This window comes from Manduca sexta, chromosome 17 (genome assembly GCF_014839805.1).
Source record: "Manduca sexta isolate Smith_Timp_Sample1 chromosome 17, JHU_Msex_v1.0, whole genome shotgun sequence".
In the NCBI taxonomy this organism is placed as follows: Eukaryota; Metazoa; Arthropoda; class Insecta; order Lepidoptera; family Sphingidae; genus Manduca; species Manduca sexta.
The window spans coordinates 7,210,597-7,233,281 of NC_051131.1; the positions used below are offsets into that span (position 1 = coordinate 7,210,597).

Here is a 22,685-nt window from a genome sequence, read left to right on the forward strand (position 1 = left end):
AATAGCTGTTATAAGCTTTTATGTAGTAAATAGTAATAATAAATATAATTTGAAAATACTTAACATCTATTATTGTCCAATATAAGTAGGTACGCATAATTGCATTACACATTGGTAACTTCCAGTTATCATCTACTGTACTAGTATTTTAATTAGACTCATAAAGAAAATCCATTTGAGTGGACCTATCTATAGCTTGCCGTGCCGTGTAGGCACCTAATAAATATTGCAATCCTTTTTTCAAATACCCGCCATTGATGTCTCATCTATACATGCAGCGTATGTAGGTAACCCTGCCTAAGTTACATAAAATAACTAACATGAAGAAGATAATAAATTATTATAAACTAATACATTGAGTGGAAACTGTTATAATTTAAAATATTTTACTATAAACGTAGTTTACAATTATGAATCGACTAAAACATAAAATACTTATCTATCTATTACCTAACATTTAAATTTTACTTATGACTTATTCTATTTATACTAAATATTAAATACATTCCAGTTATATGATTGTTTATTCTTTATAAGCTACACAAATAGTCACCAATTTACATTTCATCAATTCTGTTGGTTACAAAACATCCAATCCATTTTAGAATCTTTGTGTTTTATAATAAATAGGAATTTTTTATAAATAGCACTGGCAACTGTTCCTTAAATTACCAGTGTTACTATTTTAGTGATATTTTCAAAAGTAATAAAACGCGCTCGATATCCCTGTTTATTTTATTGACCACTCGCCAGATGTTTGCGCATTGTTTTCCAGTGCGCAGTAGTTTCTCTGTCGTGAAATCGGGATTCTGTTTTAGTATTATATCTATTCTGCCATTTTGAAAATAGTGGCGTGTATGGATTAGACCTAGTGTTTTTTATGTGACAAATATGTCCGGGAATGATAAAGTGTCGACTACGCAGCGTATGATCCAAAGTGTCGCTTTCCCTCCCAGCCACAAACTCACTGTATCGGAAGTATTCGATGAAAAAACTGGAAAGCCACTACCAGATGTATTGAAGCAACATTTTATCTTGGAAGGTCGGATCGAGGAAACTGCGGCTTTGCGAATCATTCAAGATGGTGCCACCTTATTACGGTCAGAAAAAACTATGATCGAGATAGATTCACCGGTGACTGTATGCGGAGACGTCCATGGGCAGTTTTATGATTTGATGAAATTGTTCGAGGTGGGAGGCTCTCCCTCCTGTACCAAGTATTTATTCTTAGGTGATTATGTCGACCGAGGTTATTTCAGTATAGAATGTGTTCTCTACCTCTGGGCTCTCAAGTTGTGTTATCCGAAGACATTATTCCTATTACGCGGCAACCACGAGTGCCGACACTTGACAGAATATTTCACTTTCAAACAAGAATGCAAAATCAAATATTCCGAAAAAGTGTACGACGCTTGCATGGAGGCGTTCGACTGCTTACCTCTTGCTGCCCTTATGAACCAGCAGTTCCTATGTGTGCATGGTGGTCTTTCTCCTGAAATTAACAGTTTAGATGATATCCGTAAACTAGATAGATTCAAAGAACCACCAGCATTTGGGGCTATGTGTGATCTCCTATGGTCAGATCCCCTTGAGGATTTTGGTAATGAAAAAAATGCAGAACATTTTTCGCACAACTCGGTCAGAGGTTGTTCATATTTCTATAGCTATGCAGCTTGCTGTGATTTTCTTCAAAGAAATAATTTATTGTCAATCATACGTGCTCATGAAGCCCAAGATGCTGGCTACCGGATGTATCGCAAAAGCCAAACCACAGGCTTCCCCAGTCTTATAACTATATTCTCAGCTCCAAACTACCTGGATGTGTACAACAATAAGGCAGCCGTTTTAAAGTATGAGAATAATGTCATGAATATCAGACAGTTCAACTGTTCCCCTCATCCATACTGGTTGCCTAATTTCATGGATGTCTTTACTTGGTCTCTTCCATTTGTGGGAGAGAAAGTAACTGAAATGTTGGTCAATGTGCTCAACATTTGCTCTGATGATGAATTGATGTCGGAAGGGGATGATGCATTGGAGGAAGCAAATCTCAGAAAAGAAGTCATCCGAAACAAGATTCGTGCTATTGGGAAAATGGCTCATGTGTTCTCTGTGCTTCGTGAGGAGAGTGAATCTGTATTGCAGCTCAAAGGGCTCACTCCTACTGGTGCTTTGCCCTTGGGCGCCCTATCTGGGGGCAAGACATCTCTCAAAAATGCGTTGCAAGGATTTTCACCCAACCACAAGATCACTTCATTTGCTGAAGCTAAGGGATTGGATGCTATCAACGAGCGCATGCCACCACGGCGTGATGGCCAGCGTACACCTGATGCTCAAGATAAAAAACCGCATGTGAACAGCAATGCACATTCGTGAAGTGCTCGCTTTTATTTCTCTTCGATCCTTACATTTTGATCCACGATTATAGTGGTAGTGAAATATATGTGAAGGAGACTCGGCTTTCGGAATGGTATTTCACATTCATAATAACTAGGTGGATTTGAAGGGAATTGTCATAATAGATACAACATATTTTTAAATTTGGATTTAACTTTTTTTCAATAGTTGAAGTTAAAATTTCTCTTAAGATATTACCTCTCGATATTTAAATTAAATATGTCAGATCTGCAGGCAACAAATTTATTTAGTCAATTAAATATTAAGGTATGCACATTTATTTATAATGCGCTGCACTGTTTAATTTTTGGTAATGTAATTTTTAAATTTTCATATGAAAAGACATGATATTGTAATGTAAATTAATTCAGATTGTCTACTTGTATTCTACATTGTTATCTACATTAGTGAAACTTAGACATGTCTATAATTTTTCAAAGCATAATTAGCTGTGATATTAAGCGATGATCAATGTATTATTTGATAGCAATTTGCTAGTGAAGTACAGGCATGTTCATTGGCTAATCATGCATTGAAATCTGTAAAGTAAGTGGGAAGTTCTCAGCTTGGGCATGTCTTTATATTCTATTAAGTAATAATATTATGTACTATAGTGTGCAGCACATGGTGTCTTGTTGCCATGCGTGTGTGCTGTGTAAATATGCCTTGTGCGTACACACACGTTATTGCAGCTTTAACACTTGAGATAAATATTACTCTCTTTAATATCTTTGCTACAAGTTGTACTTAATTGTATTTTATTGTACAAAATATATTAAAATTACTATCTATGAACTATTACTTAAATTTAATTTATATTTGGGTGTATGCTGGCCCCTTGTTGCCTGCATGCAGCTGAACTTGTATGCTGGAACATCACATATTAAAAATTCTTAGCCATAATGTTTCGGTATATAAGGTGTAGTGGCTAGTCTAATTGCAGATTTTCTTACAGCTTCTATTCCAAATTTCACTTATATATTAAAATAATTAGGTTTAATGACCTATGCACTGTTGGAAAATCTCTTTTGGTCTGCCAAATAATCATTAATTATTGATGCAATAAGTTCATATTGTGAATACTAAAAGTGGCTTACATCATTTTTCAAAGTCAGTACTAAGTATTTTATCTCAATTCAGTGTGTAGTCCTTCATATGTTCTGTACTTTTAAATAAATTTTACCTATGTAAAAAACTAACAATATATTTAATTTTATTTTGTACTAATCATGGGAAGTGTTGTTTTATCCTTACAAAATATATTAACATTGAGCTCCATAATATTATGGTTTCAATAAGTCCTGCATTAGAAATATGGATCAGCTACAAATATAAGTGCACATTTACTAAATAAAAACAAATTACATTATACATACAAACTTAAGAATATTATAAACATGCCACGCCTACCTCAATAACTGTAAGACCAAGATGTCATAGTTTTATTTGAAATATATTTTTCTAAGAGTAAATATAAGATCTAGCTCAGTAGTATAACGATAGTTTTATAAAGTAGCATATTTGAATATGAAGCCTTAGTTTTAATAAATGTTTATTGAGGCAGTAGATGCTGCTTGTGCACTGTTTCTAAATAAGTACATCTATTGTATGCTGCCAAATCATTATTATGTATCCTATACATTACAATAATTACATTATTTTACAAGTATTTTTGCCCTCACATCAAGCACATATTTTGCATTTCTTTTGTAGCAAACCTGCAGTCTAAAAAATTTGAAGGAAATTTTCATCATAGTCTTGGTCACTGGTGTCTGGTCTGTATGAGTAACTAGCCTGAATCCAACCTTCGTCAGTAAAGTTATTCAAGCATTAATCAATCCATTTTTATACTGTAAACCTGTACCTCTGGGTACTAATCGACTTTGTTCATGCAGTAATTACTTAATATTAAATAAAAATATTCGGAAATAATACTAAAAATTCCTACTATTCGGAACATCGAAGCTGAAAGGCGAAGAAGTGTGTTATGCATTTTCCGGTGAAAGTATATAAATTAAATTTCCTATAAAGAGTGACCAACTCTCGGATTATCTTATTATAGGTTAAGATTTTGTCTCAAATTGTTTTTAGGACCATAGTAACTATTTCGGGAAAAGATTGTCTTGCAGGACGTTGTCTTGAGAAAAAGCTAGTTTAAAAAGGTTGTCAAATAAATCATTACTCGAAAACACGAATCACACCAGGAAAATCAACAAAGAAACCGGTTGAGTTCTTGTCATGAGCAGTAAGGGCTAATGCTTGCTACCATACATAACAAATTAGTAATTAAGTACTCTTCGGAGACTGGTCATAAATTTGGAAAAAAAAATAGTTAATTAGAAAAAAGGGAATTTAAAACAAAATTGTTTTGATAATACAAATCAATCAAAATATTTCTTAAAAAGTCCATAAGAATGCAATGAGATCAATAACTAACTAAGGTATAAACTGGTAGAACTTTTTAGAGTCTGTAATTTTGTACGAATTTTTAAACATAAGTAGTTTACCCGATAACCAAGTAAGTACAATAATAAGCCCATTTATTCTGAACTATTTGTTACAACATAAAGAAATGTAGGTCCTATAAAATGTCCCGTAGTTCAGCGTGCCTTTTGGCATTTGGCCTCTAACGCTTTTCACTGATTTATATCATACGCTGCTCTTCTCCAATGTTGTCCTCCCATCTCGTATGCTGACGACCTCTATTACGCTTGCAATACAGGTACAAGTAAGTACAAAGCTAGTATTTAATAAGTAGGATTTTACTTAGAGCAACAATAATGCCAATACCGTTTATTTATAAATTAAGTAAGTAGGTAGGTACTTATTGTATTTTTTCCCTCGATGAGATTGATAATTTATAATAAGAATCTAAAAGGGTGGTAGGGTAAAGTTCAAACTATGTATGACAATAGGAAAGTTGACGAGATTTTTTACATGTATCAAAAATGTATTTTATCTAAAATTTATCGGAAAAAGAATTTTCAAAATCCACGCAATAATAAATAAGTTAAAAAGCTTTGAAATTTGGTGGAAAGGGAAGCTGTCAAATTATTTATAAGGAAATGTGACGTCACCCAGTGCCACGGCCATAATGCTGCGTGAGTGAGAAAAGAACAATGCGATAACTCCACCACGGCCCCACTTTGGCTCACAACAATATTTCAAATATGAATACCAAACCGCTTTATTTTTCAACGAATTTTGATGCTGATTTCACAAAAGAATTTCTTTTTAATATTGTTTTCTATTAAGTACATATAAATTAATAAACTAAAGAAAACTATCCTATTAAGACAGTTTGCCTGTAGGAAGATAAGTGTCAATTATGAAATAAAATAAAAGGGTTTAAAACAAAGTCGAGGATCTAAAAGTACTCTATCTATATAATAGTAAGTACTATTATTTTTCCACATGGTTCACAAAAAATGCATTTATGTTCACAATAATTGGAGTAAAATACGTACCTACTATTTCTACTAGTACAATTTTTGTATTATGTCCTATTATTAAATAGAAACAAATATGACCTCCCTATAGTATTTTTTCCTGTAAGGACAAAGTTTTGAATAATATTACTAACATAATATTATCATTTTTATATTGTTACTTATGTGAGTTCTCGAAAAATCTTCATTTTGCCGCCTGCCTGAGGCCATACCTTATTTAGCGGATTTAGCACAGACATATTTACGCTTTTCAGATTTTTTTCTTGCTGTAAGACATTGCTTCTTGCCAAATTTCATAACTCTAGGTCAACGGGAAGTAACTTATAGGTTTTGAGTCACTTGTAAATCCCTAAACATGCGACATATACGGTCAAGTAAGTATATCTTTTGATCTCATTGACTGACAAATTTGATTTTTCATAGCTAGAAACTGTAGTCCCGAGTATAATATATAAATTTTAACTTGAAAAATAAAAGTTTTGATAAAAAATGCTTGAGGGGCAAGAGGAAACGTATTTTTACGACGCGTACCTACTCAATTATTTCATTAAACTTATCGCGAACGGAAAATCTATTTCTAGCGAATATATTAATGATTGTTTAAGTGTAGAAGGTGGTTGATTCAGCTCGTATAAGAAAAGATTGACAATGTGTTCCATAGTTTTTAAATTATTAAAATTTAAGTACTTAAGGTGAGTCGGGGGAAGTGCGCCATAAAATTTTCATAGCTGGATTCAATGCAAAATAATTTCTTTTTGTGCTGACTTAAGAATATAATTTTATTAATTTAAGAATATTTGGTATTTTGTGATAACAACCTATAGCCATTCAAGGAAAGTGGACCATAAATTAATAATATTTTGCTCAAAGTAAAAAAAAATGGTAGTAGGCGCACTTGCCTCCGGAAATGGGGTAAGTGCGCCTGTGTAAAAAAAAACGCCAATATGAAACATTATAAAGAAAACACTCATTTTAGTCCATAGAGAAATAAGTTTTACTCGTAATGCTCTTGGATAATTTTTAATCACTCAATATTATAACAAACTATGGCTGTCAAATGAAATTCGGGGTAAGTGCGCCATATATATGTAAATCAGGGCTTCAAAACATTTTAGATTTTTTTTTGCTATATTAGAGTTTTGTGTGCGGATATGTTGGAATAAAAAAATGGTAGCCCTAATATAAAATCCATTTTATTTCTAAAAACTAAAATAACATACAAAAATGTAGAAATTAACAATTTCGAATGCGTTATAACTCAATTACTTAGAATTTGGCCTTATGACATTTGATATGTTTTAGCTGCATTATATCCAGATAACGTGCCTGATCGAACAGTTGGAACCTATTCACGTAAAGTTGCTCTAGACCAAGGTATTTCAGTTTTTCTTTTGTAAAAACGAATTAACTAATACGCCCTTTTATTTAAGTCGGCTCGAAACAAAATACCTTGAGTACAAAAAATTCTGCTGTTAAGTATAACATTTTTATAATAATAATTCATATTAGTAAAACTTATTCTCAAAAAAGGTTGGTTATATATGGATCAGGGGCAAGTGCGCCATACGACTATTAACTGTGGCGCACTTGCCCTACTCGACAATTTTAAGTACATTTTTTCGCATTGCTAAAAATCCTTTATTTTAGTATATATAAATAAACTTCAGACAGGAAGTTAAAATAAAAGGTTTAAACTATGTATTCATCTTACTGGTTTACAGAAATATGTTAAATATCTTGAAATATTTGATGTTATCTTTCACGGGGTCATCTCTGTTTACAGGTCTAAATGACACTTAAAATAAAATGGCGAATAAATCGTATTAAAATGAACATAGCCATTTATGTTTTTAGTGGAACTGTATTTCAGTTAGTAGCATCGATATAAGATTGCGGTAATTGTATAACATCAATAGTTTTCGATTTATTTAGGGTAGGTGCACTTACCCCGTCGGCGCACTTGCCCCGACTGACCTTATATTATGTAAAAATTATATTCGAGATATTAAGTATATCAGTACACAGTGCCAGTTATTGCTGGCATATTCGTGTATGAAAACGTATACTGTGATATACTTATTTTGTTATTTTATAGTACAGAGATAATTTACTTAAATATAGTGCGTAATTAGGGGTGACTGGATTCAAATGAAACGAGGGTCAATTTAAACAAGGCATATATTTAGCAAACGATTAGTGATAGTCATAGATAGCTATTCCAAGAGAGAAAAGAAGCTTCTTGTGTATTAAAACGTGATGACCGGGCTTCAGTGCAATTGTGAGCACGTCTTTAAATTTTTTGTGGGTGTGTTGGATCCATAAGTAAGTAACGTAGGTACTTACCTAAATAATTTTATATAAGAACTTAAATTCATTCTTACTCCAAATTGTTATAAATCTTAAAAAAAATCTGAATCTACATGTTACTTAGTTGTCACCGACAAGATTGGCTACATCCTGAAGCATGCTTCCATAAAAAAATATTTTAAGCCGCTTAAGAAGATTAGTCAATTTTTACCACCTGTTAAGTGCCACATAGGGGAAAGGAAGGTAAAACGGACCCTGTTGACAAAACGGTCCACCTTAATAATTTTTAAACGAGTAACCGCATCTATGACTTTGTCACATCAAAATGTTGGCCGCTAGGTTCCCGCTCTCTGTCAGTGTATTCAATTCTACCGACCGCACGAGCACTGATTTAGCAAGGTAAGTAATTTTTTTTAGATTTTGATCTAAAATTTTCATTTTTCATTTAGCCTACACTTTGGTTTGGTTTGTGATAATGTGTTCTGATGATAACTGTGTGTGAAATGATATATGATTAAACTAATAACCAAGTATGCAGACTTTATCTCAACTTAATATAATCTCCAAATTTTAGATTTTTGTTGTTTATAGAAAAAAGGCAAAATGGACCGGGGTGCCGTTTTGCCTTCAATAGAGTATCTCACAAGAATTTTAGTGTAATTCCAATGAAATTAGGGGAAGATAATGTTTTTAATATCATAATAATCTCTTTTGCTTTGGTTTTAGATCGTAAATAATTACAAAAGAAAATCCAATCGGAATTCTTGGAATAAGTCCAGCATGAAAAATTCAATTGAGAAAGTGATTGCTGGAGAAATAGGCCTAAATAAGGCTGCTATTCTGTTCCTGATACTAAAAACAGCTTTGAAGAGAAATTTGGAGAAATATAGGTCTACTCAAAATATTGATAAAGCAACAGAGAAAAAACTGGATAGATTTGAAAGAGTACTTAGTTTCACAAAATCTTAAAAAAAATAAAAGCAAAAAAGAAAATCAGGAAGAAGGAAAGTGAAAATACACAAAAAAAATCTAAAAAAGGAAAGGCAAGAAAGAAATCTTATATAAAAATCACAAAAACAAAGAAAAATTATAGTTCGTCTGACGACGATGACGCTAAGTGCCTGTACCGTTCTCATTTATACTCAGAATCAAGCGGAGGTTGGGTTAAATGTCCTAAATGTCATCTATGGACACATTGCGCTTGCGCAGGAGTAATGGATGAGGATGATGAGACAGTATTTCTATGTGAAATATGTTCTGACTAATTAATTTTATGTAAGTCCGTTTTGCCTTCATTTGTGGTCCGTTTTGCCTAACCCATGAAGGCAATATGTAAAACGGCCATATTGAAGGTATTAGAAATCGTCCAATATCTTTGTTGCCTGTGATTTTATCAAAGCCTGATTCGTACATAATATAGAGCTAATAATGTTCATTACTTTTACTTAAAAGAAGTTTAATAAAATGAATAGTTTTTTTTCTATACCTGTTTTTTTGTTAAGTGGTTCGTTTTGCCTTCCTTTCCCCTACCTTTGCAAGAACTGGGAGTATACAAGATATATTGCAACTGCGGCCTCTCTTATGTAAGCCAGACAAAAAGCAATATAGAGACTCGCGTAAAAGAACATATACTTATAGCTGACGTAAAAACACTGACTCTCTATGAAGTCTGCAGTCGCTGAACACTCTGACGGAGGCTCCAAACATTATATGCGACTAGACAAGCCCCAATCCTTGCCAAAGAACACCAATTTCTGCCTAGGATGATTCGCGAGGATATTGGAATTAAAAATCACCCTAATTTCAATAGGTTTAAGATGGTTGGAAGCTTGCACAGTCCTGGGATCCAGTTCTACATTTAATTAAATCGGAACGCAAAAGACCGGCTGCCAGACTTCAAGACACTGTGAGCTTAATCTGCGTAGATCGGACCACCAACAGCTAAAAAAATTTTTAAATTGTGCAATATATATGTAGATTTTGTAATTTTGACTTTGTGAATGACCAACACCTCAGTCCCCCGTGACCACGAAGTTTGCAAAGTCTTCGAAGCTTCGGGAGAAAATTAGAATATATAAACCGTGATGAAATCTGAAAAATAGTTTAATTTTAATGTCTAACATTCACGTAAGCATAAGAAATCATTGTAGTAGGTACAATAACAAAAGCTCTATATCGACAAGGAATAGTACAATCTCCAAATAATTTACGTGCGCTATACACAACATTACGATCACAGAAACGCACCTGTTTTTGTTTCGCTATAAACTTTACTGTTGTACGAAAAAATATTACTGAGTGGTAATGTTGGGCGCGTGGATCTGAGGCGTGGATCGCAGTTGTGGTTTTTTTTTTGAGATCTGGCGTGGTTATCACCGGGGCTACCCTTCGAACGGTATACAAGCGATCCCCCGGTTTAGCAACCACGGCAGTCCCTGCAAGGATTTGGTAGGCCCTACCGTTATCACCGAGGGTCTCAGGGCCTGGGAGGAAGAAGGGAGGGGATAGGCTGAAGGAAGAAAAGAGGAAGGAGAAGGAGCCATCTCAGGATAGTTGAAAGAGAGAGGGAGGGGAAATGTTCGCGAACCCTTATAGGCTTCAATGTGTATTTAGCAACCATGAGGTATAAACATTGAGCTGTGTGCCTAGGGTCGCGGCAAATATGCCCGCATGCATGGACGTGCATTTGGTGTGGAGAAGTCATGACATCGCTTCGTCTACAAAAGTGCAGCAAATTACTTGTCAAAACATTGATTTAAGCACAAAGAGTGAGCGACAAAGATACGAGGTTGGCAATATTCAAATTTGGAAGGAGCATATCGAAATCTATAAAATTATTTCTTGTGAAAACTACCGGAAAATTTTAGTTAACCCTTTTTTTTAACCAAATGACTGCATTATTTGTCCAAACGTATAGTGTTTCTAAAACCAAGCCATAGCAATTCAAGCCATGAATCAAACTCTGTAACTAATTAAACTTCAGCTTGTTACGATTTGAAAATATGCAAGAAACAATTGTGCGACCATGCAAAATATATTATTTTTCAGTTCTATACTTATTTGAATTTTAAACGAATAATAAATTATGTTCGTACCTTTTCATTGAGTAACTATGATTGCCTCCTTACTCCTTAGTCTTATTGCGGCGAATCTGATCTGAACGTGAACTATTAGTTACTAGGTAAGTTCGATTCTCAAGTCAGGCAACACTCTGTTGAGTTTTACACCACAACAATTTACCCGGACTGAGATTCCTCAAAGGGAATAGGTAGACCTCTCCAAAGTATTTTTGCCACGCCACATTACTGCATAAAAAAGAAAATCCACGCCACCCTTTCTCTTCAAGGCAAAAATAAGAAGGCCAGGGAGGCACCAAGTATCTTCACCAATATTATGAAAGTGAGTTTGTTTATTTGTTACGCTTTTCATGCCTTTACTACTCTAACCAATGATCATAAAAATTTGCAAATACGTTGTCAGAAGTACAAGAAGGACACATGGTACTTTTCATCCATAAAAAAATGTGCTGTTCATGAAGGAAAGAAATTAATTCACTAAATTTACAATAACGCCCCCTTTACATGTTGTCACGCATTCCTAGGGGAGCCCCACCCCCACCCCCGAGGCAATTCTTGTGCGCTCGGTCTCCACACCGAATTCACATTTAACGCCTATGAATAGGGCGACATTATGTCGCGACTCTAGACACATGGTGGAATATGTATACCTCTTGGTTGCCAAATTCATATTGAGGCCTATAAGGACTCGCAAATATTCCCTAGCCCTCTCCCCTCCGCCGATCCTAAGATGGTTCCTTATCCTTTTCCCACACTTCCTTCCCAACTATCTATCCCCTCCCAACTTTCCTCCAAGGCCCTGCAGACGTTAAGCCGGGGGATTCCAGTATCTCATTCACAGGTTTCCCTCTGTGTTAACTGTGGGGTCTGTAAGCAAAAAAAAAAAACCTACTTTGTAAAACAATACCATAGACGTTAGGCAATTGGCGTAAAAATTAAGCCAAACCATTTCCGCAACATGCTTGATATAAGTGTATCAGCAAACCTGTATCAGAGTGGGATGATGGTGGATTGATGTAGGTCTGTTTAATATATTTTATCTAACCATCGGCTGATCTTAGATGCGATTTAACTTTTTAATTAGAATATGCGACGGCTCGTCACGGTATCGTGTTTGTAATTACGTAGACTAGGTATATAATATAGTAAACAAACTTGCAAATCCTGTATCCATCATAACTCAGGCTGTAAAATTACGGTACGGTGTACGGTAGTATAGTTGAACCAACATAAACGAAACATAATATTCATTTAAAAGAAAAGCGATAATGAATAAGATTTTGGTATTTACAAATTTCATTCGCGCGCAATGTAAAACGTACACGAAACTCGGGGTCAAAGAACACCCGTGCTATGCCTTATACAATGTACCTACTGAATAATGTTTTAACAAAATGATAGGTAAAAAACAAATTACTTAATAAGTTAATCCTAAATGACCGTGTGAAAAGATTTTGACAGGCAGACAGACAGACAAACGGATAAATGTGACTATAATTATTTTTTAAGGTAAGTATTTCCTTTCCATATAAGTATACCTATTATAACTCGCTTAGATTGTATCCTAACTTTATTATAAAAGTGAAAAAGAATTCTGTTATTACTAAAGTTCAATCTGAATAAGAATGTCATTATCTCGCTTTCTATATTATAGCCAACAATAATATGGTGTGTAGCGCACACTACCATAGCGCGTACAACAGCGCGCGCCACCGGCGTAAAACGCGTTGTGAAATGTGCATTTATTTTTGACATAATATATAAGTTTACTAGTTGACCCGACAAACATCCCGTCTTAACTATGAATTTGTAGCGCGCATTCTGTCAATCGCTGACAGTTATTTCAAACAATTGACAGTTATATAAAATCAATATTTTCGTTAAGTCTTCTTAATTTTTTTAATTTTCCGCGCAATTTTTATAATTTATTCTTTCATAAGAACCTTCTCCTGACAATAACAAACACAATAAAAAAAATACTGAAATCGGACCAGACATTCATGCATGATGGCGTGACCAAGGAGATAGGGATTCATTTTTATATATATATATATAGATATTTGCATTCTACAGGAACTGCGGGCCCGCTACCGCGACGGACGGGGTTACATACCGCTTTGTGTGTTCTTCGCGTAAGACCACTTTCATACTATTAGTAACTGTTGGTCAATCGTCACAAGAACAAAAACAACAATAGCTGTTGCCGTTTAATTATTATTTTTAGCATGCGATCGGATGCACCTCCTTGGGCGCTGTGGCGCTTGTCACGCGCCACTTGCACCCCCGGGTAAAGACGGCCCTAACAAGAAAATGATACTTACCTGTAGTCCACAGCAGATTTTTTTTTCATAGTGTTCTAGAAATATGAATAGAAATATAAGTACTAGAAATATAAATGTTTGGCCACATAGTTAAGGGGTCGTGAATTAATTACGTGAGGCTCGAAAGGGGTGGGGGGGTGGTAAAAATTTAATATACCTTGTACAAAAAAACACGAGGTTTTGAGTAGGGAGGGTAGTCTAAAACCTCATCTCATATCACCGGGAGGGAAGAGGGTAAAAAGTCAATAAAAGCATCACGTGATTAATAGACGACCACTTAAGAGCGTTTACGCATCCGCGCGCCGTATGTCTCAAAAACAGCACTTTTCGAAGGAGATAATATCCATCAAAACATTATTTTAAAAACATATGAATTAGTAATTATTATAGAAAATTTTGTTGTCTAAAAAGTTAGTAGAGAACATTTTTAGATTTATTGAGTATTTGTAAATTGTTTAATGATTACTGAACAGAGGTTTTCAAATTTGCGCTTCGAACGTCTATTTCGAAGCTCAAAATATCTTAAACCACTAAGGAACATAACAATATGTTATTTTTATCTAACTAAAAAGATCCTGAAGAAAAAGTTAGTAGAGAAAAATATCTTTTTATGTTTAATTCATGAGAAATAAAAATTCAAAGAATTCGAAAATTTCAGAAATGTTGGTCATTTAAATGATTTTTTTTTTATCACTATATCTTACTTAATTGAATATAATATTGGATTACTATAATAGAAGAACATCTCCTTAAAACATACAATTAAAAATTCTACAAAATTAGTTCTGTTATTTTTCTATAAATATTTTAAATACCACTATAAAACGCAACGCGCAAATCGTTTCAAATTAGTCCGCCTTGAGGGCTTTCTCGAGAGAGGACGTATCGCTCGTCGCTCCGGCGAGACTCCAGTTGGACTTTGCTGTGCGTAGAAAAAATAGTCACGTGTATACAGTGATTGCCACATCTTAGTACTTTAGTAAGTAAAATATTTTTTAAGTAATTTTTTTCTTTAGGTAATAAACAATCAAATAATTATCATACAAGAAAAATGTAAAATCATGGATATTTCGCCTTTAAAATTTCGTCATATTAAATTTTAAAGGCCGAAATATCCATGATTATTAATTATTTTACGTTTTTCTTTCAACTGCGAGAACTAATCACTAACTAGACGTGAATTTAAATTCACTTACTGTTTAGTTACCCAGATTAAAGCCGAAACAAAATGTATGAAAATGGACCTTGAGCTACCACCTTAATGATTGACAATAATTTTAGTAGTTACTATAAATTATTATTATATTATTATATTTCAGACACAATGGGAAGTAAAGCTATTTCTAGGCAAGAAAAGGAAACGTAACAACGCTGAAACTTCGGCTAAAGCAAAAGCTAAAAGATTGATGTACTAATGTTATAACATGCGTCTGTAGTTATGGTTGTTGCTTTTTTTACTCATTAAACACTTGAGCATAGTTACTCGAAGGAAAAAAAATTAACCTTAAGCTAAAACAATTAGCCCATTGAAATGTTACATGAGCTTTGTATTTTTAGAGGACCCAATTTTATTTTTAGAACATGTGTGGGGTCAATAGAAGCTTAATCTCAAGTTTGGTCGCCCCCTTGTGCTGGCCGCCATCATGGAAAAAGGGTGAAAACACTTTTCGCGATATCTCGGAAACTATGCGTCTTACATAAATTTTGTAAAGTCATAATTTGTAGCAAATTGTTTTGCCTACAAATATGTTTATATAACTTTTTGCCCTAAATTAAAAATTAAAGAAGTTATAAGCAAAAATGTGAGAAAATGTTTATAAAAGTTTTATTTTTGCTCTATAACTTTTTTACATTTACAAAAAAATTACCTCAAAGTAACTTGTAAATGATCTTTTGAGGAAAATTGTTCCCTATAATTTTTTTTTATTTCATTCATTTAAAACGCTGTTACAGCGCTCCAAAGTTTACCGGGTTCGTCAATGCCCATGAGAATCTGGTCGAAACAAAATGTTTAACTTATTTTTGATTTTTTTTATTGTAAATATATTATTACATTTTTTTTGTTAAATTCGTACAACTTTACTTATTTATTCTTAACTCTTTTCTTTGCCATAGAACTTACCAAATTTAACTTATCGAATGTTATGCAGGTAGAAAAGGTATGAGTTACCATTTCGGGATACAGGAGAAAAAAACATATTTGCAGGCAAAACAATTTGATACAAATTATGGCTTTACAAAATTTTTGTAAGACGTATAGTTTCCGAGATATCGCGAAAAAAGTGTTTTCACCCCTTTTTACAAGATGGCGGCCGGGGACAAGGGTGGCGACCCCACAAACTTGAGGTTAAGCTTCTATTGACCCCCCACACATGGCCCAAAAATAAAATTGCGTCCTCCAAGAAATGCAATATTCGGTCCTTAAATTGTAACATTTCAATGGACTAAACGCACATTTCAAAACTCGTTTTACGCCCGCGGCGTGCGTGGTTGTATGCGGTACCCGCTGTATTGGCGGCCAACTAGTAGAATCGTGCGGGCCACGGTAGCACCAGCGCGCTCTGTGGTTAGTAGGTGGGCGACTGCAGTAGTCGGTAGGGAGGGGTGGTTACAGAAATCTGACGCCATTTTCCTCCATCGTGATCGTTTCTGATATGTGTCCATGGCGTTCTGGAACTCAACTGACCGTTAACTGTCCATCTTGTAACCGCCCGCCTTGCGATAATCGCTCGCCAAGTTTGCAGGACATAATCGGGACCGCGGTGGTTACAAATCGCACAGATCTCCGGTCGTCATGAGTTTGGAAATAAAACAGCCGGTTCTCAACCACGGCGGGCGCGAGTAAAAACCGCTTCGTGAGTTCTTAGCCTTATAGAATCACTTTGCTGTCCCGTTGTCAAAACGTTTACAACTCGCCAAATACCCAGTGCGCGAGTCCCACTCGCACTTGGCTGATTTTTTGCATAATGCATAGGTACGCTTACTTTCAAATAACAAGTTTTTGTGTTCATTGATGCGCACTGTTAAGAAAATTCAAGTGACGAGAGACGGAATCCTATATCTTTGAACCTTAGAAATAAGAGATTTGGTAATTTATGTAGCTAGTGAATAAAACTACTAGTAGGAGTTAGTATACCTATCTTCTTAACTATTTGGGCTAGTTTAGGTTTACACGCTCACATCAATTTTACATATTATTTTATCCTGACGTTTAACCCTGTGCAGATTTCGGCGTTATTATACTTGTATAAATTAAACGCGTCTAGATCCATATGCAGTTTTACTTAAGTATATAGTATTTGCGTAAACTTCGATAACAATAATAGTATATTCTATATATTTTTTTTAATTTTTAGGTAATCGAGCCTGATATTACACTCAAAATAAATAAGGTTATTAAAAGCCGCAAAATTATAGATTTTCAATATTTTTGGATCAAATTAAAATACTCAATAACCACAACAGAGCAACAGGTTGTAGTATCGAACATTTACAACTATTGAAAGAGAATAATGTTTGCTTGCAGTCACCATTTTAATGAAGTGTAATATGTGCAATATGGAATTTAAGCTATTTAAGCTCTAAGAGATATACTGATAGTATGGACGTATATCGTGGAACTGTGAATGGAGCTATGATGACTGAAGTTGGTAGATCAAATTTAAACGAACAGTTAGCTTCCATAGATTTACCAATATTAACGCAAAATGTTTACATGAAATGTTACGACGAGTTAGCTAAATGATTGAAATTAGCTGCGGAGGACAGGATGCAAGAGGCCGCTAGGGAACAAACTGATAAAGATGTTGCCTGTGGCGATGTAAAGACGGTATTCCCATACTTACAGTCAAAGATGACTGCTGTTGGTCAAAAAAAAGTACAGAACCAACTATTTTGCTTCGTCGTGTGTCGCAAATATTATGCAAAACTATGGATATAAAGCTGGTAAATTGTTATACATGGATGTACAATCGATCGATTGATGATCGATGTCACTGAGAAGCAATACCTATTAAAAAAACTATCCAAAAATATAACCAACTTCCGAAAAGAAGTCTTTAATTTCTCTTTTTAGTTATACACCTAAAAATGACATCTCATTACATACACCTTCTGACTCAAAATATAAATTCCAATATGTAATTTCTAATGACTTAATTTAAACTTTCAATACGCTAAATATTAAAAACTGCAGATCTATGGAGTAATTATGTGGTCCATTATAAACATCGTAGCACAGTAATTTTCCTGATTTATTGTCTGATTACGGAGTTCTGGTGCCTATCTTTCGGCTTCATGATGAGCTCCACTTTACTAAAGGGTACTTTCTAAATGCAAATGCTTTAAAATTGAAAATAACAATTTGTAAAATGGCCGTTAAATTTTTTAAAAATGTTTATTTTTTATAATTACAAAATGATACATATAAACTATTTCATGATGACTTCTTATATATTTAATAATAGAATTCTTCATTTATCATAAATTCATAAATCATAAGTTACATTCCAATTAGATAATTAAAGCGAAAAGATCAAAATTGGTTGGTCTGACTATAAAGATAGCCGACGCGCTAACTCTACGCACTCAGCTACGCAACGGCTCTGTGTGAGTGAATTTTGCGAAGAATTACCTATAGTTGACTTCACGCGCGGCACGTAAACGCTCTTAAGAGGTCCTTCCAATACTTAGGGGTCGTCCATTAATCACTTGATGTGACTTTTTACCCCCTCCTCCTCCTGGTGATATGTGGTGAGGTTTGAAACACAGATGCGTCGCGATTCTCTCGCTCGTGGAGACGGTTCCTTAGGCTATTGCTACTCTCAGGCCGCGGACTATACGGCGTATTGACGATTATGATAGGTACTAAAGTTTCCCTTCTAATTATTTCTGTAGTTCACGGAACACGAACAAATGAACATGGTTAAAAAAAACATGATTTATGTCTTTCATTTTATTCCAAAAAGTTTGGGTAATTTAAACCACTTTTTTAGATGTAAATATTTAGGTACATAATATTATATACATCCATAATATGTTATGTGTTATACATCTAGGGCTGCCATCCGTCCCGAATTATCCGGATTTGTCCTAGTTTGTAGGGCGTCCGAAGGTCGTCCGGGTTAAACCAGACACTTTTGTTATCAGGGAAATCCATTTTTTATAGATACGCAATAACTTGAAATAAATCTTACTTACAAATTCATTCATAAAAACCCGCATTCGAGAAGGCACGGCAAAATAGTCGACCATCGAACGCCCCCACCCTGTGCCCTCGCGCGTTGCAAAAATATTTGTTCAGAGGTGTCTGGGGAAAAGCCCATATTTCGCCCAAATGTCGGGGATTTTGCCGTGTTTATCGGCGTCGGCAATTTAGTTGATGGTAGCCCTATATACATCTAAATTACAATTCACAAGGGTTTCAGTTTGGGTATATTCTATAGAAACCTAATAATTGATCAGATTGCAGCTATTGACCTTTTAACTTGCACTTGTTTTTGGTTATATAACTTTTTACATATGACTCTAATGTCCAAGTCACATAATTGTGGAACTATATTTTGTTCTAAGTTATTATATAAAGGCATGCAATTGTATTTGCATGTACTAACATTACAACAAATACAATTACTGGATGTTTTATCTTCTATAGCACTACAAGTATTATTTGTAAAGCTATCCTGAATAGTCCTTATATCATCAATATTGGTAGTCAACATAAAGTTTGTACTAGGGTACACTAAAAATGCAAAAATTGTCAATGCAACTAAACATTGTATGGGGATTGCTGTCGCCCAATACTTTTGGGGATAGTAGTATATGTTGAAATAATGAAATATGTCATCAGGTATAAATGCCCACATAAAATATAAACATAATACAGTTTTACTAAACAGGTACATGAAGAATCCATATAAGGATCGTGCTGGTGTAGGGGCTGGTGTGTGTTCAGACATAATAATTTCTCATTTGTTCCCAAATAATTCTATAGTTTTAGTTATTAATATAATGTTTTTAAAAATTGAATTGATAGACACTCTTAATTTCTTCAGTTCTGCACCGTGGACATTTCTGAAATGGAGATTCTAAATCAATCACAAAAGAAACAATATCTAGCTAAAACAGTAACATTACAATTGTATAGTATACTAACATAATAAGATTAGCACCATCAGTTGTCAGCTCTCTCTCTACACCATTCCCTTTTAAATCTTTATCAACATTTAAAATATCATAAACCAAAGAAGCAGTTTCAGTAGATAGAAATGGAATGCTTATGAATCTGAAATAATAAAAGCATATTTTAAAACCAATCAAATTCAGGTGTAATGAATGGAGCATGGATTGGCAATTGATTTGAATAATACTTATTTCTTATAGGTATTCTTGCATTACCTGTGTTTACCTGACTTTCTATGTTTGTGTGAATGTTAGACATAAAAATAGAACCAGTTTTCAGATTTTTATATTTTAATTTTTTTGATGATGTCTTGGAATCTTTGTAGCTATCATGGTCACAAGGCACACTGAGGTGTAGGTCATCCGAAAAATCAATGTTATAATATCTACAATATTCCAATAAAATATCACAAATAAAATAGCTGATGACACACAGGACAAAAATAAAATCCAAAAAATCATAAAATGTCAAAACTGGTTTAATTTTGATGTTACCTGGGTTATTTCGTGAATGCCCATTATCTGGCATAAAATTACAGTTTTGCAAATGAATGGAGAAAGCATAATGTGAGTTTAAGAACAATTACTGTTTTACCAAATTATTGTGGTCAAACTCTGAAGGCTACAATTTTATTCAGACTACAAATTCTGGGTCTGTTGAGCAGGCTATGTGGGCTTATTTGTTGCGGCATTTTCAATTATAAAGTTTACTCTTAGTATAAATGAAAGGTGTGTGACGATGTTGGAATGATTCATAAAGATAACGGATTATTTTGGGAAGCTGGATGAAATTAGCCAACAAATACACCAAGATTAAGAGTGTGTTCAAACTTTTTGTAATCATCTCCACACATAGAAAGAAAGAAATGGTAAGAATTTCTGTAATGATCTACAAATATGCACTTATGGCAACTAATAGGAACATATTTTTAATTCTTTGGAAAATTATGCATTGGCGGGTAGTAAAAGTAAATATCTGATCTACCAATTTTTACCAATTCGCATCCAAAGTCCAATGTTTCAGGTTATTTCAGACCTTGCTTTTTGAAACTGTAGCAGTCTTGAATAATACCTTCTTAAACTGTCAACCAGTATAGCATTACAGTATTATAAATATCTCGTACAGCCTAATGTAATAATATAGTGATTCTCATATAAGAATAGCCTAAAAGAAAAAAGGATAACACCAAACACTAACTTACATATTTTTATGAACTGTATTTGTCATTTTATATAATGGTTTTCTGATCGATATTAGTGAATTAAATTATAAAATGCCTTGTTACCAACAAAAGGCACTAATTAATTCGAAAAGAATGGTTGTAAAATTCAATCAAAGAGAATTATAATTTCAATTTTCAATGTTCCTAAATTATATTTTTTTTAGTTCGTCCAGAGGTCAGGCTATAGTTTTTTGGACCATACTGCCTAGTCTTACGTTTTAAGCAGAGAATTTTAATCGGTATTTATTATCGATTTTTATCGATATTTTTCCAATATTTATCGGTATTTTTCAATATTTTTATCGGTTTTTCCAATACTTATGGAGTTTTAGAATGGCCCGATAACCGATAAATTACCGGTTATCGGATTGCACCTAGTTCTAGTTGTCACCGGTTTTCACGTTATAGTGCCACAAACTTATCTGGCCCTCAGAACAAGAACAAGCATAGAAGGAATCTAAATTACCCTCATATACTTATCCTATTTTTTCAAATAGGCCAAAACCGTTGAAAAGAACGAGACAAATATTATGTTGCTAAGGTCGGCTTGCGTACACTTTAAAATAATCAAATTTCCTTTGGTCATCTTTATGATGTCGAATTAAAAAGCAAATAAAATGACAAATGTTCCAACTTGCCAATCTCTAAACAATGTCACAAACCAATGATAAAAGAGTATAGAGGATGTGTGATATGGTCACGTGACATGCGGCACATTTAATGCATAAAATGGCGCCGACTCCGCCCCTTACAATAGTGATATGCTAGTACCGAAAATTTTGTATCGACATCGAAGAATTAAAAGAGAGACAAACAAGCCCAAAAAGATCAAATACGAAAGGGGTTGGGTTCTATCATAATATAAATATAACAAACCATAATATAAACAAACAAACTGAAACTGATTTATAAGTAACAATTGATTATGAGATATGATTTATAAGAAAGCAGTAAGTACCTGTTGTGACAAACATCCAGTTGTGTTTGATCTATATTTGTATGTTGCACTATTCCTTGCTAAAAATTTAAGTTACAGATTAAGAGCGTTTACGTGCCGCGCGTGAAGTCAACTATAGGTAATTCTTCGCAAAATTCACTCACACAGAGCCGTTGCGTAGCTGTGTGCGTAGAGTTAGCGCGTCGGCTATCTTTATAGTCAGACCAACCAATTTTGATCTTTTCGCTTTAATTATCTAATTGGAATGTAACTTATGATTTATGAATTTATGATAAATGAAGAATTCTATTATTAAATATATAAGAATTCATCATGAAATAGTTTATATATATCATTTTGTAATTATAAAAAAATAAACATTTTTAACAAATTTTAAAGGCAATTTTACAAATTGTTATTTTCACATTTTAAATTCAAATGCTTAAAAAATTTAAGCATTTGCATTTAGAAAGTACCCTTTAGTAAAGTGGAGCTCATCATGAAGCAGAAAGATAGGCACCAGAACTCCGTAATCAGACAATAAATCAGGAAAATTACTGTGCTACGATGTTTATAATGGACCACATAATTACTCCATAGATCTGCAGTTTTTAATATTTAGCGTATTGAAAGTTTAAATTAAGTCATTAGAAATTACATATTGGAATTTATGTTTTGAGTCAGAAGGTATATGTAATGAGATGTAATTTTTAGGTATATAACTAAAAAGTGAGAAATAAAAGACTTCTTTTTTCGGAAGTTGGTTATATTTTTTTGGATAGTTTTTTTTTAAT

The 22,685-nt window shown here is 33.9% G+C and overlaps 2 protein-coding genes across 5 annotated transcripts; one reads left to right on the forward strand and one right to left on the reverse strand.

Annotated features, from left to right (window-relative positions):
* Positions 1-652: 652 nt before the first annotated feature.
* On the forward strand, positions 653-3,678 carry LOC115449069 (serine/threonine-protein phosphatase 2B catalytic subunit 3). Its single transcript, XM_030176769.2, has one exon. The coding sequence runs from the start codon at positions 892-894 to the stop codon at positions 2,374-2,376; it is 1,485 nt and encodes a 494-aa protein (XP_030032629.1). The 5' UTR covers positions 653-891; the 3' UTR covers positions 2,377-3,678.
* Positions 3,679-18,688: 15,010 nt separating this feature from the next.
* Positions 18,689-21,151, reverse strand: LOC115449072 (phosphatidylinositol N-acetylglucosaminyltransferase subunit P). 4 transcript variants are annotated; one of them, XM_030176774.2, is made up of 3 exons: positions 20,934-21,151; positions 19,706-19,834; positions 18,689-19,623 (listed from the first exon to the last, which is right to left on the reverse strand). In XM_030176774.2, the coding sequence occupies exon 3, from the start codon at positions 19,506-19,508 to the stop codon at positions 19,011-19,013; it is 498 nt and encodes a 165-aa protein (XP_030032634.1). In that variant the 5' UTR covers positions 19,509-19,623; positions 19,706-19,834; positions 20,934-21,151; the 3' UTR covers positions 18,689-19,010. The 4 variants fall into 4 exon arrangements, with proteins under 4 accessions (XP_030032634.1, XP_030032635.1, XP_030032636.1 ...); XM_030176775.2 differs by lacking the exon at positions 20,934-21,151 and adding an exon at positions 20,727-20,894; XM_030176776.2 differs by lacking the exon at positions 20,934-21,151 and adding an exon at positions 20,717-20,891.
* Between the last annotated feature and the right edge of the window lie 1,534 nt (positions 21,152-22,685).

Coding starts and splice junctions, on each gene's coding strand:
- LOC115449069 (XM_030176769.2), top strand. CDS start 892: ATGTCCGGGAATGATAAAGTGTCGACTACGCAGCGTATGATCCAAAGT.
- LOC115449072 (XM_030176774.2), bottom strand. CDS start 19,508: ATGTCTGAACACACACCAGCCCCTACACCAGCACGATCCTTATATGGA.